At 37.6% G+C, this 17,940-nt stretch overlaps 1 protein-coding gene across 1 annotated transcript; it reads right to left on the minus strand.

Annotated features, from left to right (window-relative positions):
• Positions 1–12,028: 12,028 nt before the first annotated feature.
• On the minus strand, positions 12,029–15,734 carry LOC309510233 (uncharacterized protein; the record flags this gene model as incomplete). The annotated part of the gene is made up of 8 exons (XM_082191255.1): positions 14,607–15,734; positions 14,328–14,467; positions 14,030–14,234; positions 13,821–13,925; positions 13,506–13,696; positions 13,278–13,419; positions 12,304–12,363; positions 12,029–12,156 (listed from the first exon to the last, which is right to left on the minus strand). The coding sequence occupies exons 1-8, from the start codon at positions 14,908–14,910 to the stop codon at positions 12,029–12,031; spliced, it is 1,275 nt and encodes a 424-aa protein (XP_082047381.1). The 5' UTR covers positions 14,911–15,734.
• Positions 15,735–17,940: the final 2,206 nt, after the last annotated feature.

Below are 17,940 nucleotides of genomic sequence, written 5' to 3' on the forward strand. Positions count from 1 at the left end.
ACACTGAGAATGAATCAATAAACGCCTGTTTCTCCAGACTCGCGCTTACAGACCTGCCAACCTTGCAACATTTTTTTGCGTATCGAAGACGACGGGGGGGGGGGGGGGGGGGGGGGGGGGGGGGCACGTCTATTTGTGACGTGCTGTCTTTGCATTTAAACATTGCACATTTTAAACAGGACACGCATTAACTGAATAAATGTTAGCCAATACAAACATATTTATAGAAAACAGTTGACAATGTATAGACAGGAGTCCAATAATAGCATAACGAATCATTCTAAAAATAATATAAAGTAACGTTATAAGTTCCGAATCCGACATATAATAAGGGCTGTGTTACCAGTCAACGTCCGTCATTTAACGAATTTTAAAAGCAGGGATGGATAATACAAAATGCTTTTTGACAGAAAAAAACAAAACAAGCAAGAACAAAATTAAAATTTAGCCCGTCAATTTTAATTTTACAATGATCTTCTCTCTCTGTGTGCGCGTGCGCGTCCGTGTTTGTGAGAGAGCTCGCGCAGCACTGATACAACGGTACTTTTTAATCCATAAGTAACTAACGCGCTAGTTTTTCATACAAAATAAATATGTAACATAATTAGGTAGGCTACTTTAGATATAATTAACACAATAACGTAACACATACGTTTCTCAACACTGAGAATGAATGAATAAATAAACGCCTGTTTCTCCAGACTCGCGCTTCTCAGTAGGCTAACGTTAATCCACAAATCACAGCACTTTCATAATCACTAAGCCATAGCGATTTCAAGATTTATAGTTCAGCATTACTTGAGCATTTTATTATTTGCATGACTGAATGATGTCTTCCTCTTTTCTGAGTGACCATGAATAACTTAACGGAGTATTTTAAGATAATCCATGCGATCTGTGTGATCATCGAATCCATAAGATTAAGTTAACTCAATCAACTTTACACATCGACCCCAGGCCGTTTACCTTCAGGAGTCAGAAGTACCGTACTGTACTGTCCTCGCTTATGACATCAGTCAGACGGCGGCCGCGGGAGTGGAAGGGGGGTCGAGCGGGAATCTTTATTGGTGTCGATTTTCAGTCTCTTTTTAATGATAGGCCTACGCATCTGTCAACCATTCCCGCTTGCTATTTGGGGAATGAACCCAGCACTATGATTGGTCGAACTTTTCTTCTTTTGCTGTAGCTTGATTTGAGGACAGCGCGTGCACAGAGGCGTCACCAGGTTTTTGCGTAGTTTAGAGTGACAAATCGTATCAGCGTACTTTGAAGTCAAAATGCGTATCCGCTACGCAAAATGCGTACAGGTTGGCAGGTCTGCGCTTATCAGTAATCCACAAATCACACGTGCTGTCACTTTTGAGAAAAATCTAATTCGAACGGGTATGAAATATCAAGCAATATATTCAAATATCTACGAGTCAAAAAACGATCAGTCAAAAATGTGTCATGAAGAGGAAAAAAACATAAGTCGCACTGGACTGCGTTAACAATGTTACGGACGGGACAGTTGACGTGAGCGCTCTGAGAGCGCCACTAAGACTGCTTTAAAACTTTCACAGAGACCTCAAACAGAAAGCACAAAAAGCCTGTCTTTAAATTTAATTTCGTTTTGTATTATTAATTGTATCTTAATTTTGATAAATGTTTCATCAACCATTTGCCTGGATTGAATTAAATAAGAAGTAAATATAGTAGAAAATATTTTATCAGGACACGGAGGCGAGGGCGCCTGAACCTGGAGCGCGTCTCATCAATGAACCGAAATCTACCTGCCTCACAGACCGGACATATATAGAAAGCTTGAAATGTCTATTTTTAAACAGAACAATTCAAAACGAAAGAAAACAGACTGTTCTCTGCTTATGTCATCTGTATGAAATGTGTATTTATCTCAGGCACATTCACTACTGCTAAGATCGAGTCAGCATCGTCAACTTCATCTTCAACTTCACACGTCAAATATCGGCCTGTTCACATCGGCCATATTTTGACATCGGAACGATACCGATGTGTAAAAAAAATGACCATATCGGCCGATATTATATCGGCGGCCGATATATCGTGCACCACTAATTGTGTCTCATTAGGAACATCCCTCTCATATTTGGAGATGTAGTCCCAGAAGGGGATAAGCACTGGCATTTGATGTTGCTCCTCTTACATATTGTTAACATTATATTTTCTCCTTGCATCTCTGAAGGAATGACAATATTTTTGAAGCATCTGATAGTGGAGCATCATCGATTGTTCAAGGAGTTGTACCCTTCTAGGAATCTGATTCCAAAGCACCACCTTATGATTCACTACCCTGATTGGATCAGGCAAATTGGCCCATTGATTCATGTATGGACTATGAGGTATGAAGCAAAACACAGGTTTTTTAAGAAAAATCTAAAAAAATTCAAAAACCTGACCAAATCACTTGCCAAAAAACACCAGCTAGCCATTGCCTATCACTGGGAGCACTGTACTATCAAAGGTATTGAGTCTGGCCCTGTTTCAAAAGAATTGTTGTCCGACCTTGAAAACGGTGATTTTATTTCTGAGCAGCTCCACATTGATCTCTCAAGTGAATTAACGGTCACACCGTGGGTTAAGTGTCATGGTACGGAGTATCGTAGTGGTCTTGTTGTGTGCTTAGACTTGGTTGATGATGCACCTGTCTTTGGAAAAATTGTTAACATTTTTATTATGGATGGATTTTTTTTTTGCCATCATGTATGGAATCAGAGTTTGTTGAACATCTTCATGCTTTCAGTGTTTTTGCACAAGAGAACAGTCTTGTGCTCAAAAAACCTGACGAATTGTTTTACTACAAGCCGTTTGATTTACAAATGTCCTATGGAAATGACAGTCTATTTTACATCGTTTTGGACTGTTATTTGTAAAAAAAAAAAAAAATTATAATAATTTTATTCATGTAATTTAAAGTACTGGCTAGATGTATTGGTGCTCTGTGCTGGAATAAAGTTTTGAAAGAGTAATACAGAGTGGTGTTAGGTCAACACCAGAACAGTGTAGAAGTTTAACTCTGCCAGTGTTTGCTACAAAGCTGCACCCAGCTCTGTAACAGTGTTGTTGTTCTCTGCATTGGTGTTAAAATTTTACTCTCTTAGTGTTCATATTGTTACACTGTGTCGGTGTTGCGAGAGGCAACACTTTTGAAAGTGTTTAACTAACACTTTGTGGGTGGTTCCCATATATACACTTTCAAAGTGTTGAAATTAACTCTATTGGTGTTGATTTCCGGATTTCAAATTTACTGTGATCAAATTATGTACTACATATTACAGCATTGTTTCAATACAAGACATACCAATGGACTCACGCACCTTTCTGTCTTCTTTGGGCACCAGATGTTCCTTCCTCACCCGAAACAAAGGACTTATTCGATTAGCTTGCGTTGATATAGGACTGGTCTTCCTTCTCTGCTGTAAAACAAGAAAGTCTCGACTTACTCTATGTGCAATAACTATTGTTCTTGAAACATAAATTAAGACAGTTATAAATAAGTTAATTTACCATACGATTCAGGAGAGAACATTTGATGAGTAAATACTGATTGCAATATTCTAAAAAACTTAAGCAAACTTAAGAACAATTCAAATTCCCTAACATAGGGGTTTATATAAACTGATATTCTAATATAAGTAAGAAGAATTTAATAGCAGGGACTGTATCAATTTTCTTTAAGGATTTACAAAATAAAGAAAAGTCATTTTTTAATGCATTCACATTTGGAAGAGATTTTGTGAAACGACATTTGTGGATATAGAATTTAACAACCAGTATAATATTATTTATCAAATATTCAACTTTTTTATTTTTCATTAAAAGTCCATATTTGATCCCATTCCAGGAAAAAAAATCAGATCGTGACGTAACTCTTTGATGGCGAGAAAGTTAACCTGCGCATGCGCGGCCCCGCCCACTAAATCCAGCGGGGTGAAGCTGGAGCTCCAGCGAGGGGAGGAGCTGGAGCTCTAGCTCCTCCCATTTGGCACTGCAGAGTACACATATATATATATATATATATATATATATATATATATATATATATATATATATATACAGTACCAGTCAAAAGTTTGGAAATGTTACTATTTAATGTTTTTGAAAGAAGTCTCTTATGCTCATCAAGCCTGCAGTTAAAAAAAAAAAAACTGTAATATGAAATATTATTACAATTTAAAAAATGGTTCTCTTTTTTAATATACTTTAAAATGTAATTTATTTTTGTGATGCAAAGCTGAATTTTCATCAGCAAGTACTCCAGTCTTTGGTGTCTTATGATCCTTCAGAAATCATTCTAATATGCTGATTTATGATCAATGTTGGAAACAGTTGTGCTGCTTAATATTTTTTTTTATAACCTGAGATACTTTTTTCAGGATAATTTGATGAATAAAAAGTTAAAAAGAACTGTATTTATTTAGAATAGAAATCTTTTGTAACAATATACACTACCGTTCAAAAGTTTGGTAACAATAATTTAATTTTTTTTAAGAAATTAGTACTTTAATTCAACAAGGATGCGTTAAATTGATAAAAGGTGATGGTAACGATTTATATTGTTAGAAATGTTTTTATTTTGAATAAATGCTGTTTTAATGAATAAATGCTGTTAACGTTTTACTCAATGAATCCTGAAAAAAGTATTCCAAAAAAATATATTAAACAGCACAACTGTTTCCATCATTGATAATAACTGAGTATCAAATCATCATATTAGAATGATTTCTGAAGGATCATAAGACACCAAAGACTGGAGTACTTGCTGATGAAAATTCAGCTTTGCATCACAAAAATAAATTACATTTTAAAATATATTAAAAAAGAGAACCATTATTTTAAATTGTAATAATATTTCATAATATTACTGTTTTTTGTTTTGTTTTGTTTTTTAACTGCAGGCTTGATGAGCATAAGAGACTTCTTTCAAAAACATTAAAAATAGTAATGTTTCCAAACTTTTGACTGGTACTGTATATATATATATATATATATTATGGCAAAAGAGAGCAAGCAAGCCTTGTGTTGTTCCCTGCCCACGTTATATCACGGGTGGGGAGGACACACATTTCAGCTTTGTGTTGCTTGTTTGGGAGTGGAGCATGCCAACAGTCAGTTCTCGAGGGGGCTGACTGTGAGCATTGCGAGGAGCTGTCCGTGAGGACGCTCCGCTCCCGCCGGCCATTCTTCGAGGAGGACGGTTCGGTGCGCGCTCCCCGAGGCGCGGGTCCCGCTGCTGCCGAGGCACGGCGTCGACGCGCATCTTTGGGATCGCAAATGGATCGAACAGCGGGGTTTGAGACGGGCCCCGCCCTATCTCTGCCTTTAAACGCTCTGCGGTTTCTCCTCCCCGGGATGAGGCACTCATGCTGCGATTTCCAGTTCCGAGGAATTGGTATCGTTAGTGTTTTTGTTAAGAGAACAAAACAATTACAAATATAAAGAATAAAGCAGATGTTTATGAATAAATAAATAAACAAGTCAGCTCATAACTCTGTTGAATAAAGAGGAGCTTTTAAAAGGAGGTTTTATCTAGTGCTGTTGCTAAGTTAAATATTACTGGCCAGCCGGTTATTATGAGAGTGAAAATATAAGTAAAACTCTATATCTCAGCCTCCTCGTCGGGCAATGCCGTTTTTTCCCTATCTCCACACTGAGGTGTCGAGATCGTGGAATAAACCGGTTTCTATTTATGCGTTTAGTCCCCAAACTTCTACTATAGTAATGTTATGGGTTATGTTAAGCACTAAATGGTTTAGCTCCCCAGTACTTGAGCGAGCTCTTAACGCATTATAGTCCTTCACGTCTATTGCGATCTCAAAATACCGGCCAGTTAACCAAAATACAATAAAATATATCCAATAAAATATAGATTTTAAAGTTAAATAACCAAAATACTATGTTTGATAGTTATACTTATAATTTTGTTTCTATTACATGCAGTTCTAACTTGAGCTGTACGTTCACACCGCCGCCGACTTGAGCTTCCAAAGTTACCGGAAGTCATTCATTCATTTTCAATGGAAGCTGGCTTCTCTCTTCTCTCAGCTGCAAGGAGCGGCAAATCCATTGGCGTCGCGTTTTGGGCGTCAATCAGAAAGTTGAAAGTAGCTCAACTTTATGGTAATGAGCTATGACGCGGTTCAGCGGCAAGCAGCGGCAAAACGCCAGAAACCAATCAGAATATAGACGTCCTTCGCGATGGCTGATTCCGGAGAAACATACGATGTAAACTTTCGTTCCTACCAAAACATTAGTTCCGAGAAAATGGAGGAGAAGTTGATCATTATCGGATTAATTGCACAGTTTAACCATAGAGTGAAAGTTTACCATTTGCATGTGTTTTTTTAGTCCTGTCAGTTTAACAGGGCGCGCTTGACAGGGCATATAAGAACGAGCACGCGCGCGCACTCACTATTAATGATAATAATAATAGCTAATTATTATTTTTCCCGACCAAATGTGACCAAAACGGTTATAAAAATGCTGTCGTTATAACAAGTGAATTTATTCTTTTCAGATTAAATAATTGTTAGTTTATTTTACAGTTCTTTAAAGTAGGTCATGCAAAACCCTAATAAGAAAAACTGGTAACTCCTTTAGTGTTGTTTTTTATTTGTAAATAGGTGTTCCATCAACACCAGGATGGTGTAAAATTTGACTCCTATAAGGTTGAGAAGATTGTCATTTCCATTTTTTTAAAGTGTTAGGTCAACACCAGAACAGTGTAGAAGTTTAACTCTGCCAGTGTTTGCTACAAAGCTGCACCCAGCTCTGTAACAGTGTTGTTGTTCTCTGCATTGGTGTTAAAATTTTACTCTCTTAGTGTTCATATTGTTACACTGTGTCGGTGTTGCGAGAGGCAACACTTTTGAAAGTGTTTAACTAACACTTTGTGGGTGGTTCCCATATATACACTTTCAAAGTGTTGAAATTAACTCTATTGGTGTTGATTTCCGGATTTCAAATTTACTGTGATCAAATTATGTACTACATATTACAGCATTGTTTCAATACAAGACATACCAATGGACTCACGCACCTTTCTGTCTTCTTTGGGCACCAGATGTTCCTTCCTCACCCGAAACAAAGGACTTATTCGATTAGCTTGCGTTGATATAGGACTGGTCTTCCTTCTCTGCTGTAAAACAAGAAAGTCTCGACTTACTCTATGTGCAATAACTATTGTTCTTGAAACATAAATTAAGACAGTTATAAATAAGTTAATTTACCATACGATTCAGGAGAGAACATTTGATGAGTAAATACTGATTGCAATATTCTAAAAAATAAATAAGCAAACTTAAGAACAATTCAAATTCCCTAACATAGGGGTTTATATAAACTGATATTCTAATATAAGTAAGAAGAATTTAATAGCAGGGACTGTATCAATTTTCTTTAAGGATTTACAAAATAAAGAAAAGTCATTTTTTAATGCATTCACATTTGGAAGAGATTTTGTGAAACGACATTTGTGGATATAGAATTTAACAAACAGTATAATATTATTTATCAAATATTCAACTTTTTTATTTTTCATTAAAAGTCCATATTTGATCCCATTCCAGGAAAAAAAAATCAGATCGTGACGTAACTCTTTGATAGCGAGAAAGTTAACCTGCGCATGCGCGGCCCCGCCCACTAAATCCAGCGGGGTGAAGCTGGAGCTCCAGCGAGGGGAGGAGCTGGAGCTCTAGCTCCTCCCATTTGGGGTGAGTATTCCGACACAGTGTAACAATATGAACACTAAGAGAGTAAAATTTTAACACCAATGCAGAGAACAACAACACTGTTACAGAGCTGGGTGCAGCTTTGTAGCAAACACTGGCAGAGTTAAACTTCTACACTGTTCTGGTGTTGACCTAACACTTTAAAAAAATGGAAATGACAATCTTCTCAACCTATTGTTCTCCAAAACGGTTATAAAAATGCTGTCGTTATAACATTTCATGGTGTGACACAGACTTCAGAGCGGCCAAAGCGTCAACAAGCTTCCCCGTACTTTTTGACAAGCGTCCTTGACAGGGCGGCCAGAGCTTCTTTGCAGCTCAAGTCGGCGGCGGTGTGAACGTACAGTTAGCTCTCCAGTTAGAATATTGGCTTCTTACTGACCCTTTAAAGGGATACTCCACCGAAAAATGAAAATTCTGTCATCATATACTCACCCTCATGTTGTTTCAAACCTGTATGAATTTCTTTCTTTTGCTGAACAGAAAGGAAGATATCTAGAAGAATGTCAGTAACCAGACAGTTTTAGATACCATTGACTTCCATAGTATATATTTTTCCAACTATGGAAGTCAATGGTATCTAAAACTGTCTGGTTACTCACATTCTTCTAGATATCTTCCTTTCTGTTCAGCAAAAGAAAGAAATTCATACAGGTTTGAAACAACATGAGGGTGAGTATATGATGACAGAATTTTCATTTTTCGGTGGAGTATCCCTTTAAGAAACACAGAACTCACTCTTGCACTCACACTTACAATCTCTCTCTCTCACACACACACACACACTCTCAGATATGTGGTTTATGAGGACTCTCCATAGGCGTAATGGTTTTTCTAATGTACAAACTGTATAATCTATCCCCCTACACTAACCCTACCCCTAAACCTTCCAATCACAGATTTAGTATGTTTTTTAAGCCGTTTGGTTTAGAAGGACACATATGTCCTCATAAACCATGTTTACGTTGTAATACCCATGTCATTATACACATTTGTGTCCTCATAAACCATATACAAGAACACACACGACACACACACACACAATATGCTCTGACAGGAGGAGGACAGAGTAAAGGTACACAGGACCTACAATTCCCACACTTTTATTAGCCCCGGGTCTAGCCGGACAGCCTGTGTGTGTGTGTGTGTGTGTGTGTGTGTGTGTGTGTGTGTGTGTGTGTGTGGTGTGGTCATTGAAAATGTGTTCAGATATATATTCTTCACAGAAAATGAGCCAAGGCCAATGAGTCTGAGTTTGAAAAAATAATTAATCGTATAATTTTTCTCTTGATAAAAAATGAAACCGGGTCCTACAGACCCGAACACCATACAAGGGTTAAAACGACACTAACGAGACGCTTAACAACACAGCGTACAAAACAAACATTTTATATAGATATCATATTCTAATTAAATGAATACTTACAATCACAGAAATAATGTCCTTGGCGATGGTCAATTTGCTGCCGCCGCAACTGCTGCTCGTGTCCGAAAGCTGAATCATACGTGTAACAGCTGTTCTAAATAAGCTACATCTGATTGGTTAATAATAATCCTATTTCAGTATCTTGCCGCACTATTGGCTCGACTGATATAGTAGGCAACCGCGTTTGCCTGCATATTTACGGGTCGTGCAATATAATTTCGGGGGAACATGTGCAATAAATGGGAGTGGCAACACTTTTCATATCGTTGAGAATAAAACAACCGTCCCAACTTTACAAATTCAGGTTCTCCCTCCATGGGGATCATCCATTTCGAAAAGTAAAGCAGATACGGAACCTCGGCCCACGCGAGATGCAATGCGATTGGTTGCTGGACCAGCCAATGGAATTAATATGTGTAATATTAATATTTAAAATTGCCTAGTCATTAGATTTGTGAATTCTTTTTCTGAAAAACAAAATTATATCATTAATCTTTTAATTATTTTGGCGAAGTTTTATATCCATAAGACAAAAATAACTCAAAAGAAACCCTCCTATATTACCTTTTATAACACTGATCTCACAATATACTTAGAATATCTTTTAAACATGAGATCACAAAACAAAAAGCTTATAAAAACAATACAAATTTTAAAGCTTTTCAAATACATATAACTGCCCTGATATTATAAACTTTCATTTCTGTATTTATTTTATTATTATTATGTACATTTATACTTTAGTTGTTGTTGTTATTCTTTGGTTTATACATTTTGAATTGTATTTACAGTGCCTTGTATTCATTTTGTTTTTTGTTGCATTGTAGGCTACTTGAAATGTTTGTAATTTAAATAAATAAATAAAAAGCACAATATGTTATGTATACCATACGTAATAAGATATATTTCTAAAATCAATACTTTCAATATTATAATATTATATGACGTCACTGTCACAAAAATAGCTTTAATGGTTCTGTGTGTTTTTTGTTTGTTTTTTTAAGCAAGTCTGGAGGCTAATGAAATGAAACAGATGAGAATCATTTTCCCATCTAAATACAGTTGATTTTATTGTAATGTGATGAATCAGAAAAATAAACAAATATAACATTCGCTTAGGCTGTTTTTTAAATGGACCAAAATAAAGTGAAACCAAAGTAATAATTTGAAGTGACCAGATGTAAGAGCAATTTTCAGAGATTAATAAAAACAGCATCAAAGGTGTAAGAAACTTTCAAGAGGCAAAATTGTTATAAAGAGAAAAGGTTTATTCTTTGAGGATTCTTTCCACAGACCGCAGCCACCCAGCCTTGAAACAGAATGCCTGGTGACCCAATAAAACAGACATTTTATACAGTTTTCTCTGTCATCATGACCCCTCCTTCCAAGTTTCTGCAGTTTTCCTTAAAGATATGGGATATCTTCAACTGGTTTTCTACCCCCCTTGGCTGGTCAAACTGTTCTTTGTCTCTGAGATACCAAAAGGCTTTCGTTTACGACCTAAATTACCTCCTGCCTGGATCCCTTCTCGTGCCCTAGGTGTCTATCTTCCTGGCCCATCTGCTTTTATTACGTTTGTTTTGCTTGTCCCCCCCTTCAGCTGCTAGAAAACCCTCACAGAAACAGATGATTAAATGAAATTAACAGTTTGGAAACAAATGAATATAAGTAATACTGAATTTTTCCGTAACACCAGACCACTGACATTGATAATGAATATTATAAAAAAAAATATATAAGATGGCACCACAAGACGACTTTCACTTGCAGAGCAAATTTAGCACGTTTATAGTTAACTCAACTGGGTAGCAATTGTGAACAATTTTAATAGAGAATTCAAAAATAATTTGGATTTCTTCACCACTACTACTAACCGGTTGGATGGTGTATTAGTGATACTGAAAGCTGATTGGCCTTGATATATATGTGGAAAAGGGCCAATTTAATTATTAATTTATATGATGTCCGATTTATTCCCTCTTGTGCCTTTTTGCGCGCATTTTCCACGGGTTTTAATAATAAAACTGGTCTGAAAGAATGAAAATCATATTAAAGAAAACGTCAACATTAAGGTTGCAATTATTTAATAAATCAGAGTGATGTGCGCGTGCATGCGTGGTTCGAATTTTAGTTGCTATGTAGGTTATGAATTCTGACTGCATATATATTTACACTCGAACCGGTCGCTGTCTGGGCGTGCATGCATGTTATGATTCGAATGTTAGTTGCTATGGCGACGCGTTTTATGAATTCTGCGATCTGCATGTATCTCTCTGCTCAACGATCGACCGCTGTCTGTTGGTTGAGAGACGAGGCGAATTAACAGACTGACTTTTGCGGAGAATTTTCTGGCCGAAACTTGCTACTTTGAAGCTTTTCTGGATTGCTGAGAGGAGACTTATATTCTTGAAGGACATCGGAGGATATATACTTTTTGAAAGCATCATATAATTTCTGATAATACTTTTATTTGATAGTTCTTTTCAGGGGAGTAAGTTAACGTTATTTCTGAGGAGATTTGTATTGTATTGTCTTGTATTTTGTACTGATTTTCTTGCAGGTTGGCGATGGCTCGTAATCGCATGATGGGTGGAAGAGGAAGTGAGTGCTTTAATTTTTACTTTATTTTTTATGGTGTGTTGTACAATGACTGACTGTTCCCATTTATTTGATTCATTGCATGTGAAATAAACTTGAATTGAATTTGAGTAACTTAACTGAAGTAAAAATCTGTAATTGACCACAGACATTGATTATTGATTATTATGATTAAACTAACGTTATGTGATATGTGAAATATTCCATCCTTAGAGCACTCCAGATCCAGGAGAGCTGCTTTCTGTCAGACGTCTGGTCATGAGGTTTGGAGGCCCGGTTCTGCGGGTGCAGCGAGGGACGCTGGACTGGGCGCAGCGGGCGCAGCGAGGGACGCTGGACTGGGCGCAGCGAGGGATGCTGGCTTGGGCACTGACTCTCCTGAAACTAAAACAGAAAATGACAAAGTGTTCCTATAAACCCATAAAATGAAAGAAGTTCTCAGCATTGACAATCCATAAGCATTCTGTCATACAGAAAAACAAAATGAAGAACTTGACAATAGAAGAGCAGAATGAGTCCCTCATTACTCACCAGTTGGTACATCAATGTCCATTGGAACAGTGGAGACTATATCTGGGGATTCTGTTTTTCCTAAAAAAAATTTTTTTTTAAATTAATTCAACATTGATCAATAAATGTGCTGCATTTAAAACAGAATGGAATTAAAAAATAAATAAATTACCCAACACTGCCTGGCTGTGCATGTTCATTGTGACATTTCCAAAAGCCCTTTTTATGTTGCCTAGCCGTTGTTCATTTCTGTACATGTTATGATGGTGTATAATATTCCTCATAAGGAACGGATGTGTTGACGGTAAAGCCATGTTTAAAAAGTAATTATTTTTCTTCATTCTGGAAAATAGCTGTTCTGCAACTTGACTGTTTACTTTTCCAGCCAGTTGTGGGACAATGTGAAGCTTTCGCAGGACATCACAGGGATCTTTCGTATTGTTCTCGTGGAACCGGTCATACAGAGCATAATGCTCCGCCGAACCAGTAATTGGATGGCCTTCAGGGTCTGGAATAATTTTTTTACAATTCAGCCAAGGTAGTGAGACCTTCAGTTTCCCATCTTTGGCTTTGGCTATATTGTCTGGAGTTGGGGGGCTTAAACATCCTTCAAAGGGATTGAAAGGCAACCTTTCTGGCTCTCTGAGGTTCATGTGGGTTGCTAACCCACGTGCAAAGTCATATATGATAACGTTTGGCATGAGCTTCCAGGAAAGCAACATGTCTGCAAAGTCACGTGGGCTTTCTGCTCGAATCTGACACTTTATGCTGTACACAATGCCACACGGGCACATAATCACAGCCCAGCCACCTGAAATGAAAAAAAAATATATAGTTGTTTAACCAACTAAAAGGGTTTCATCCTTACAGAGTACACTGAAAATAAAATGCCAGATAATTAAAGGGAAGCACCTTTGGAAGTTATTCCATCCAGGGGCAAACCCTTCAAAATAGTGACAGCACACACAAAGTAAAATATGTAAAATGTGGCCTACCTGAAGCAGCCCAGATCTTCTGAAAAACCTTGTCGTATGTCTGCCTTGACTTCATTTCACTGGACAATCTCAGAAGGAGGTCCGCTCGTGATCCAGACGGGTCTAACCCACACTCCTTACATAAGTTCCTAACTACTGGAACCTATAAATTAAAACAAAATAACAGTAGAAATGTTTTAGAAAATAATAGCTACTAAAAATAGAAAATCTAATAAATTGTGTTTTTACCTTCTGCTTGTATAGTTCCTCTGTCAGGCGGTCTTCTGTTACTGTTATTTCAGAGACCTCAGTCGGTTTTGGTGGACGAACTATTTTATATTCGGTATTAAGGGCATGGTTTGATCTACATGTTTTTGGACCTATCCATGGTGCCCAGAAGTGAAAACTAGGTGGAACTGTAAATGGATTTTTCTGTTGACCTTTGAAAATATCACATCAAATAACAACAAATAATTATAGATTTATGTCCATGTTACTTTGTTTGCCACATAATTATGCTGTCATTAAAAAAAGTCTAACATATTGACAAATTATTTAAATGACTTGTTACAAATCCTCTACCAATCCTCTCCACTGAAAGTGCCTCCCAAAAGATTTGCATATCAACCTCTCCGTTGAAGTCTTCTGGAGGCGGTGAAAGGTCACTTACTAAGGAAATAATGTAAAAACATTACACAAAATCTGTGTAAAAATTAAAAGCTGGGTGAAATTTAATACTAGATGATAACACTATTCAATGAAAGCATGCTTACCTGACAAATGGAAGGCCCCCTTCTTATGGAGATCCATGATGACCACTGGTGGATGGTCCCCACAGTTAACACATGAATACTGATAGTCATGTTCTGTAAGAGCTTCAAAGTGAAGATATCCTTGCAGAACCGTATCAGATGAGGGAAACTGCACCCCTGATGTCCTTTCCAAATACTCCACCACTCTGCTGACAGCAGTATGGACCTAAGAGAGAATCAAAATAATGAAAATCTAAATATACTGTACATTTTAAAGGAATGAATTAAAGACTTTAATTCAATTAAGATTGAAAACTACCTGTAGCATATTTCTTATGGTTATGCATAGAGGAAGGTCAAGGAGTATTCGATCATTAAAATTGTGTATGCCGTCTTTCCACTCTTGGTACCGGAAGTAGGTTCCACATTGATGACAAGACTTACAGTAGGTAGAAACATCTGGAAATATAAAGATTTAACAAAATCACAGTACAGTTTCTAAAACATTGAATGATTTTTAAAAGTATAGACCAAATCTCCCATAGTAGATTTTAACTTTAAAAATAATAATAATGAATCTGCATCATTATTGACCTACCATGAACAATGCGTGAGCTGGTGAGGATTTTTGCCTTTTGTGTAATAAGGATTGGGTCACTGAGGGGTACATTGCCAGGGCAGTGCTGGCACATCATCTCTTCTGGAATTAGATGCCTTGGGTATTGCTTTTCCACCGATGGAAGTCGCAAATGTTCAGGAAGTACAACAGGTAACTTTTTGTTGTTCAGAATATACTGGACCATGACTTTGAACTTTTGTTCATCTTTTGGTGGACATGGTATGTCACCCAGATCAGCCTCTTCATGTCTGTTTTCATCCCCTGCTGATGTTAGGACTTCCATTTCCTCTGTGCTCCGCACTTTTCTGAACAGTTCACGTTGTGTTTGAAATAAGTGCCATTTTGCTATATATTTGTGTATGCATGATCTCGTTGTAGTATGACAAGGACAGTGCCATGAATTTTTTTGGTGTCATACGACACAATGACTCGTCCCAATCGACTATAATACGAAACTGTAGGCTCATAAATGGAGATGTATTTCACTGACTGAGGGGTTCCAATTTTGCAGTACACAGACAGAGGTGCATGGTTGCTGTTGGCAAGGTTTTTCAGACCAAGGCAAACCTTCTTTTTATCCTCACCAAACCACTTGTTGTTCACCATCTCAGTTAGTGTATCTTCACAAAGTACAGGAGAGCAAGCATAAGATGAACAGTATGTTATTGATTTAAGGTGTATGCACTGGTCTGCTTTCAATCCACTCCTCCATGCCAACTCCATGTTCACCTGGCACTCAGTGGATTCACAGCAAACTTGTTGATTTTCCCCCCATATTTTATTTTGGACATGGAGAGGTATACTGGTACCATGGAATGATTTGTGGACTGTATAAATTCCATTCTCCAGATCAATACATTCACTCTGAAGGTGGGAAGATGCTGTGATGTCCTTCTGTTTGCTTGTGTGCTTTCTATGTGCCTCTTTAAATTTGTCTTGTTCATGAGAAGGTGGCATATAGGACACTTTTTCTTTAGTACTGCCTTCACACGGACCCTTCGCATCTGTTCACTTGGGGTGATTGGCAGAGTGGGGGAGGTTGTTGTTGATAGAGATGGGATAGTGGTGGTTGTTGTAGTTGGATCTTGGAAGGTGGTGGTTGCTGTTCTTAGAGATGGGATGGAGGTGGTTTTTGTAGTTTGATCTGGGTGTGTGCTGGTTATGGCAGAGGCAGAGTGATCCTCCTTGCACAAAGACAGGTGTTTAATGAAATCCGATTTACGAAACAGCATTGACTGGCAGTGAATGCAGTGATAATGCAACTGTGGTCGGCAATGTAACCCACATCTGTGAATGGTATACCCTAAACAAGAACATAGAACTATTGATTATTTATTTAAATGTGTAAATGTAAACCCCAAATCTGAATTAGGTGTTTGGTTTCCAAAAACAAATCAGAAAGACAGTTGGATTCATTGCTCAAATGGAACTAATCCTAAAATTCTTGCTGGTTTTAATGCACGTTAACTCCAATTGCATTTCCTGAGGGGATGTTTGAAAACGTACCTTCATGGAGAACCGCCCGATTGAAATGGCTTTCTAAATGGGTTCTGACCTTGCTCAGCTTTGTTGACTGGAACACAGCTGAACTGCAGAATGGGCAGTGATAGTCAATACAGCACATCTCCTTAATGCTGGCAAGGATCTCCCTTTTTGGATTGTTATATGCATCTTGAAAAAGAGAGAGCCTATTATATATAGAATATTTTGAGATCATCTCAATTAAAATATCCCTAGTGCATTTTTTATGATCATCTGTCCTACAATGATCCTAACCACATCCATAAAATTAATATTGGCAATGCAGAACATCACAGAAACTAACACGTGATAACCGTGTGTCATCATAGGCCTGCAGATTAGGCCAAATTGTTACAGAATATTAAAACTGCCAAATGTCTCATTCATTATTGCAAAATAAACGCCAAAACGACAGGCTAATTTGTAGTGCAACCAGGCAGTTGATTTATGAAAGGTATTTTATACTTAACCAATCAGGTAAAACAATGATTAACCAAGTTTTCAGGTAAGAGAGTAAGCTACAGGTAAATCTTACACATTTAACATCAGCATGCTTTCATGCTCATTTTTTTACGTTAAATTTATGTGCTGGCTAGATTTACTTAATATAAAACTAAACAAGGATTTATTAAATCATGGCCATGATTATACTGCAAAGTATAATGCAAAACACTCTTCCGATTTAAGCATAAACACTGTTAAACGCAGTTGTTTTGTTATATGAATAGTGCGTCATGAGTTTGTCATGTTGAGCACATGGTTAGCATAAGTGCTCCACGATTAGCGCAAAAGTCCGCCACATAACTGGTTAAAGTATAAATACTATTCGAATCTATAATGTATAATATTGTTTAGTGTTATAAATTATTTCTAGTTTACATACGTGGTCGTTAAAGTTTACAAAGCCAGTGAGAGCTAACTATAAATTAATAACTAATTCCCACGAATTTGGAATTCGTGTTCTAGTTGTATTAATTACTACGACGTGCCAAATTCGTGGGAATTAGTTATTAATTGATAGTTAGCTCTCACTGGCTTTGTAAACTTTGCTTCGTTTAAACGTAATATAATAAAAGTTAATTGAATATCGGTACTCACATTCTGGTCGTCCATCTCAAATGACTGTTTCTGGTGATCATCCAATTCGGTAGGTGGCGGTGTCACAAAAAATTAGGGTCCTATAACTGCAGCCTCCGATTGTGCAGGAATCAAGCGGGAAGGAAGTCGACCGGAAGTTGAAGCCGGCCGCGTGCCACCATCTTGTAGCAGAACTTCACCTGCTGTTAGCATCCCATTGACTCCCATTCATTTTGGCGTCACTTTGACAGCGAATAACTTTACATCTGAGGTGTTTGAAGACTCCATTTGTCCATTATTTATTTCTAAAGAAACACGACAATGTATAAAATGCTCCATTACCTTGTATCTTACGTTATGGCCCCGTAGAAGCAGTTTTTGTAAAAGTAGGCTAACGATTGCGTCATAACCACACGACTCTCTGTCGCACAGTAGAGAAATTACCGTATGGACGGGAGGAGAAGCTCGCGGGCAATCGGGGAGACGTGGAGGCAAAATTACAAAATAATTAATCCGAATACCTAGCAAAAGTTTCTCCTGCTCCTAGCTCATGGACACCTCCTACTCACACTCTCCGTCTCTGCAAGATTCGGAAGGGAATGATTCAGATTTCTCTCGGCACAGCTACTAGAGGACGGACGGGTTGCTCACGTCACATCTACGTCGTCAAGCTCGGTTTGAGTCTGCGTGTCAGGAACGGAAGTCCTAAGAAATC

Source organism: Leuciscus leuciscus (genome assembly GCF_965113295.1).
Source record: "Leuciscus leuciscus genome assembly, contig: SUPER_11_unloc_5, whole genome shotgun sequence".
NCBI lineage: Eukaryota > Metazoa > Chordata > Actinopteri > Cypriniformes > Leuciscidae > Leuciscus > Leuciscus leuciscus.